This window comes from Rhea americana, unplaced genomic scaffold (genome assembly GCF_003343005.1).
Source record: "Rhea americana isolate MKP2758 unplaced genomic scaffold, rheAme1 scaffold_12, whole genome shotgun sequence".
In the NCBI taxonomy this organism is placed as follows: domain Eukaryota; kingdom Metazoa; phylum Chordata; class Aves; order Rheiformes; family Rheidae; genus Rhea; species Rhea americana.
In genome coordinates this window covers 9050996-9057527 of record NW_028185261.1, presented here as the reverse complement: position 1 = coordinate 9057527, position 6532 = coordinate 9050996, and the positions used below count along the sequence as shown (strand labels likewise).

The following is a 6532-nucleotide window of genomic DNA, read 5'->3' as shown; positions in this document are numbered from 1 at the left end:
CAATTTAATTTTCTGGTACTTTTTCCACTTAACTGGTTTAAGTGCAATAATACATTACCTATAATCTTGAGAGCCTTGGAACTGTCAGTATAGKTACAGAAACCATTTAATAAGTATCTAGAGTTTTAAAAGACATACTTGTATCATACAGTTAGTTATGATATGTCTTATTTTATCCAGTCCTTTGATTTATAATTTACTTCCAATTCACTTAAAAAGTGAAATAAACTTACTTTCACAATGTCATTACAAAATGAAAATGAATGCTTCAGTTTGAAAATGTCAGAATAATATGTTTTAAGATTTTGGGAGATAAAAATGATAATTTCACAAATTCTGTATGAACTCAGTGACAGTTTCAACTCAAACCTACATTTTTTGTGAAAAAAAAATATTCTGCTGAGCTGTCCCTGCACAGCCATGAGGTAACTACAGCAAAATTTATAAGGAGGACATTCAAAACTATGTAATAATATGAAAATAAATATTTATTGCCAGCAAGTTACCTGCCACTTAGCTCTAGGCAAATAATTTACATTTATGTGGGATCTTCAATCCAAATGCTTCATAGCAATTGTTTCATTCATGTGTGAACACAAAATATTAACTGATTACTAATGTAACAGCAACACTAAAGCAGCTTTGAAGAAAAAGCTGAGATTACAAGGTGAATGTTTTTCTGGGCAGAATATAATTACCTTGGAAACTGGCTGAAGATTATCAGTAAGTAAATGAGTTTTGTTCTGACAGTATATTTTCTAGAGTTCTCAAGGTCATGGTTGGTAATACAGTAAACAACTCTTGAGCTGCCAGGACTGGATCAAAATCTTGCAGCGATGTGATGTAAAGTACTGATCCCATAGAACTCACCGCTCTTAGCTGGACAGTGCTGCCTTAACCACGTAAAAGAGAATTTCTAGAAGTTGTCAAAAATCATAACTCTTTTATTATCTCCAAATGCTGAGGAAACGAAGATCCACACAGATCCATGCTGGCCAGTAATTGGAACAGTAAATTTTGACTGCCTGAAAGTTTGAAAAGTCTCTTTACTAGGTAAATTATAATATGAGAAAATTCTAGGTAATCAGAACAATGGCTCTTGTTTTATCAACATCAAGCCTAGATATACATAGAGAACTTTTGTTCCTTCTGAGCAGTCCTCACAGAGCAATTCTGCTTCAGGTCTTTACCTGGAGCCTAGCAGAAAGCACAAGGCCTCCTGAGGCTTGTAAACCTCTCTTTCAACTAGAACTACTTGTCCACAGATCCCTTCACAACAGCCAAAATAATTACCATAGCATGTCTTCCCAAGTGTCAAAACTTGCTTGCCTGCCAAGATAAAAAAATTCATAAGACCAATGTGATATAACCTGGGGACACCTGTTGTAAAAATGTATTTTAAACACTGTTAGTTACAGCTGTAGAGGCTACTGACTTGAGTTAGCTGGTTAAGTGACTGGCCTCTTCAGACTAATAACAACCCCACACAGGAGTAAGGACTGATATGATAGCCCTAGCATAGCTTTCATAATGGATTGCTACTTTGTTAGTGAGTTCTTACTTTTTAAGTGGAATTATTAGAAAACCTGGCAAAACTAACAGCACCAGAAACCGGAAGACGCCACAGCTGTTGGGACGAGCTGGTAGTGTTAGAAGCATGCAAGCCTAACCTCACACTGCCACTTCTCTCATGCAGATATCCCCCACCCTCCCCAGGGGGGAGCAAAGCAGCCTGTCAGTTTTTGGCCCTTCTGCTGGACACATTGCTAGTTTGTGGCCTAATGATACAGGCCTAAAGAAATTGGATTGGCACAACTACTTTCACATAGGTCAGGCAAAGCCATCTCTTTTGGTGATTAACAACCTAGTTCAGATTTGTAAAACAAAGTCTGTCTCAGAGTATTGCATTATTAGTCCATATACTACCCAGTCCATTAAATGGACTGGTCCAGATTCTGATCATTACTTCAGACATTACTCCAGAATTGACACCAGAYTAAATGAAATGAAATGACTTTGGCCTATTGCTTTCAATTTTTTAGCAATCCTTTAAAATCACTAGGTTTTGCTGCAGTTTTTCCTTTTCTTGGTTGAGGAACTTTTCCAGATGGTCAGCAATATGGCTCAGATGCACTAACAATATTCATTACCAAACTCCTCACTCTCAGCAATTTGAAGATGCAATACTCACTCCTATTTACTGCAGATGCATAAGTAAACAAAAAAAAAAAAAAAAAAAAAAAAAAGCAGGCTATTACCCACTGTTAAGTAGTCAAGTTGCTTTTGAGCCCTGCACAGTGGAAAAGATTCCTGCTTGATATCCTTTCCAAGAAGCCTCTAAAACTTCGTTACAAACTTTTAACTCAAGTCATTTTTGCAGCATGAATGTGGTTCTTGTAAACTTTAAATAGCATTTCCATGCTGAACAGCTCTCTGGGTCCCAACATGTTTCTTTTCTATGTAATCTATGTAGTACCTGGAACATTATCCTGGTCAACTGATATTCTGTGTCCCACTATTTAAAACACCTCTCCTATTATCTTAGACTAATGACTAAATATTGCTTATTTTTACTTGTARTCTTTGCTTTGCATGTGTGTGGGTTTAAGTCTGTGTGACTAAGACACCATAAACCACTGCGTATTTCAAGCAGTGTGATGTTGATAAAAAACAAACTTAGAATTTCCTGAAAACTTTCTTAAATTGTTGTATTAAACATATCTACACTGTAAAGTCTCACATGCTTTATTTTGATCTTTGACCTACACTGAGTAATATTTGAGCTCCTAATGAAGCCTGAGGTGGGTATCTGAATCTCTAGAATGCAGTTTCACAGTGGCTGTGAGGAAGTAGTAGCTATCTCCTAATTTAATATGAAGAGGCTATTGAAAGTTCATGTCTGTGGAAGAGGGGGGCTGGTGGACAGAGGAAGTCTTCCACCATGTGAAGATGCACTTAATAAACTTGTCTAAACTTTAAGGAGGAATTTTGTTACACTGAGAAAAATAATATTATTCCTAAAGTTCGGGAACCTTTACTTTTGTGTCTGAGATCTAACCTGGCTTCTTGGTGCTACAACAAACAAGACATACACCACTAAGTCCTTTGTTTTCGAATAGCCTCTATGCTGGTTGGTTAAGGTCTCAAACTGATGATGTGCAGTCCATCCATTTTGTCCTTCTCTTTTTAGAATAAAATGGAAGTTCAGTAACCTTTTGGGAATTTGCATGTATATTTTTGCTTCATTATTTTTAAATCTTGTATACTTCAATGTGTGCAGAGTGCTTCAGTTGATGCTTCTGAGGAAATATTTTTACCTCTTTATATTTTTTTTACCAAGTTTTAAYACCTTCTGGAAGTAATTTGCTTTACAGTATGAGGCCACAAATGAAACCACTCTTTTTTAAAGACTACTGGACTCCCTTTTGTGATACAACAATTTTGGAGAAAAGAAGAATGATCCTGTTAACACCTCTTTCCAAAGCACCACAAGATTCAGGCATTCTCATTTCATAGTCTTCTCTTGGCCACTTTTACATAATTGCTCCTACAATTTGAATTAAATTAAAAGTTTCTAATTGATCTTCCTCCCAAATGTTTCTGAAATGTCATTTTTTCTCAGACATACTTAAGACATCTGTTGTCCTAAGGTAATTTTCATTTGACACAAAAGTCAATTATGCTAATTATTCAGCAGGAATTAATCTCTTATTCATCATATTATTATTGTTGTTGCTAGATCCACTTTTGAAAGATACATTTCTTTCATATATCTGTACATAAGCAATACCAAGCATCCATGCTTATGAGCCTCAGAAATTGCTGGGAAATAGCTACTTAAGTATTGAAAACTGACATATGTTGAAAGTACTTTCTAAACTCATTGGAATACTGAAATATTTGGGGGGCAAAAAAGTGCAGAATAGTGATACCAATTATCTGATTAAGTTTCTTCTCAACACAATTACCATTAATACAGCAAATGATTGTCTACACATTGTGAGCTATTTAAATATCTAAAGAGCTTTTCATCAATAGAATTCAAAGTTTATGCCTCTAATGTCATCCTGAGAACACATACACATATCTCCATTTAAGAMAAGTTTATGCAAGTGCTTTCTGAAACTGGAAAGATTTGAATGATTTGTGTATTGTAATTGAAGAGAGGCATGTAAGTATGTGTAGGAGACAGACAGTTTAGGTGTTCGTGAAACAGAGTTGGAAAATGAACAACGGGGAGTTCTAGATTGGAAAAGTATAATATATAGCTACAAAAATAAGCAAGAGGGGAGAAATATTAGCTAGTCAAGTTTTGGTCTGGACACTGGCTAAAACAAAGTCTTGTTGACTTATTTGTGCAAAGAATTGCTCTTTTACACTCAGAAAATCATTATTTTAAAGTAAAGAAGGCATACAGGTCCCAGCATCAGTTTCCCCTCCAAACTATAATCACAACAGAGCTCTGAATTTTGACAGATTGCTTGTGTCAGAGATGCATAGCAATATTCTGAGATGAGCATGTATAGGACCACTGGGGATTAGAGCGGCTATCAGGGCTCAAATGGGCACAGGCAGTGAGTGCTACACTAACCAGTTCTGGAAGAAACTGGGGCAAGCACATCTGATGGTGGTGCTACAGCCCATACTTCTTTTTATTGCAAGGACTAGGTGTCTATGGAATAGTCTGCAGCTACCAGCTCTTTTCTCCCTCTCCACAAAGCAAACACAAGAAATGAATTAGAGTGTTTAAAGATATTTAGGAAGTTGACTCAGCAATAAAACAGAAATATCCAATGGCAGATTCACCTGTATTCACCTCAGATATCCTGTCAAAGCATTCCCTGAAGCTTCCTCAGATGTCCTAGATGGAAGTTCTCTTCATATACAGAAATGGTTTGTTTCATTTAAATCTGTATACCACTTTTCATACTGTCAGGCTTGTGTGTGTTTACCTTAGAATCTTCTTCATCGCAGAGATGTCAGCACAGATGTGAGGAGCTCTGTAATCAATTTTTCAGTAAGGACAAGTAGAGTCAGGGAAAAACAGCAAGCCAGCAGAAAATATAAAAGCAGGATGATAAAATTCAGGAGTACGCCTTCTGCAGAAGTCAGCTTCTCTGAGTATTAAGTAGCCAACAGAGAGCATGATGATTCAGGGGAGAAAATCAAAGTCATCCAAAATAAAGTGGCAGTGCAGAAAAAATAGTGATGTTTCAGGACCAGTATATCTACTGGAAGCAATTTTATCTGGGCCTAGAACACCATGTCTATAGTCCAGAGGCAAAGGCTATGCTAAAGCACATCAGTCATCTTTGCTGTAAAGTCTAGTGGAGACAACTGTAATTTTCTTCTGGATGTAGACATGACAAACCTGAGCCATAGATAGAGAGGAGAGGAGAATGCTTATAGGAAAATGAAAACTACATGTAATTTGCCTCTACTGTGACTGGGCAGCGAGATAAGTAACTGAAAGTAAATAGCTATATAAAAAGGTTTTCATTAGAGAGTGCGTAGCTGTAGCCCTAACCTGTTTTGCTGGTGATCAGTGGTGTGTTCTCTGACACTCTTCCATGCCTCATTTACACTTGTTTGCTGTAAATGCATGTGATCAAGTCACTAAATGTTTCAGTGGGTCTTTTCACCTAGAACAGTCAAACCTCCATTTAAATGCCTCAGGGGGAGACTGCAATGTGCAATACTCCTCTCACCTGTCTTAGTGCAGGAACTCAGGTTCGGGCTCTGGCAGCTGATATCGCAGCATACCCGGTGGTTTTGCAGAGTTCAGAAGTGGGAGGCTTTTCATTGCGACCATCTGCTTTTAAAAATAGTGGCACCTTCTCCAGGCTCMCCATGATTTAGAGATCTCCGGAAGTAACACACTCTAAGTCTTGCTTAACCGTGGGACGGAATATTGGAGCCAGAGGAGGCGATAATGGGAAGCACAGCATCAGGGCCTGTTTAGTTTTTATGCTAAGCCAGCACTGAGCTGGAGGCCGGCGCTCGAGCTGGATGCAGCAAGCTGCTGCGGACAAGCCTGGTTGTGGTAGAAGCGCCACCGCACCAGGCGGCCCTTGCTTGATGGAGCCGCGCTATTTCTGGCGGTTCATCACGCCAGATCTTCTTGCGGGCTGGCGGCTCGCGGCGCCCCGCGGGCCGTTTCGGGCGCCCTCGTGGCGAGCAGCCCGCCTAACGCACCGCCGGCGGCTGCGGGGCTGACACACGCCTCCGTCCTTCTCTTCGCCGGCAGCCGCTCGCACGCGCCTCGCCGCGGCGAGGGAGGCGGGCGGCKCGGGGGGCGCCGCGGCAGACAAAGCAAAGATGGCAGGGATCCTCGCCTGGTTCTGGAACGAGCGGTTCTGGCTGCCGCACAATGTCACCTGGGCGGACCTGAAGAGCACGGAGGAAGCCACCTTCCCGCAGGCGGAGGATCTCTACCTCGCCTTCCCCCTCGCCTTCTGCATCTTCATGATCCGGCTGCTCTTCGAAAGGTAACGCAGAGCCGCAGCCCGCTCGGCGCGGCGGCCGCCACCTC

At 40.1% G+C, this 6532-nt stretch overlaps 1 protein-coding gene across 2 annotated transcripts in view; it reads left to right on the top strand.

Annotated features, from left to right (window-relative positions):
- Positions 1-6198: 6198 nt before the first annotated feature.
- CERS6 (ceramide synthase 6) overlaps positions 6199-6532 on the top strand; it is a 131660-nt gene continuing 131326 nt past the window's right edge. For both annotated transcript variants that reach the window (XM_085323591.1, XM_085323581.1), the window contains exon 1: positions 6199-6488. In XM_085323591.1, coding sequence (XP_085179717.1) covers positions 6319-6488 — 170 coding nt within the window. In that variant the 5' untranslated portion in view covers positions 6199-6318. The remainder of the gene's footprint in view (positions 6489-6532) is intronic.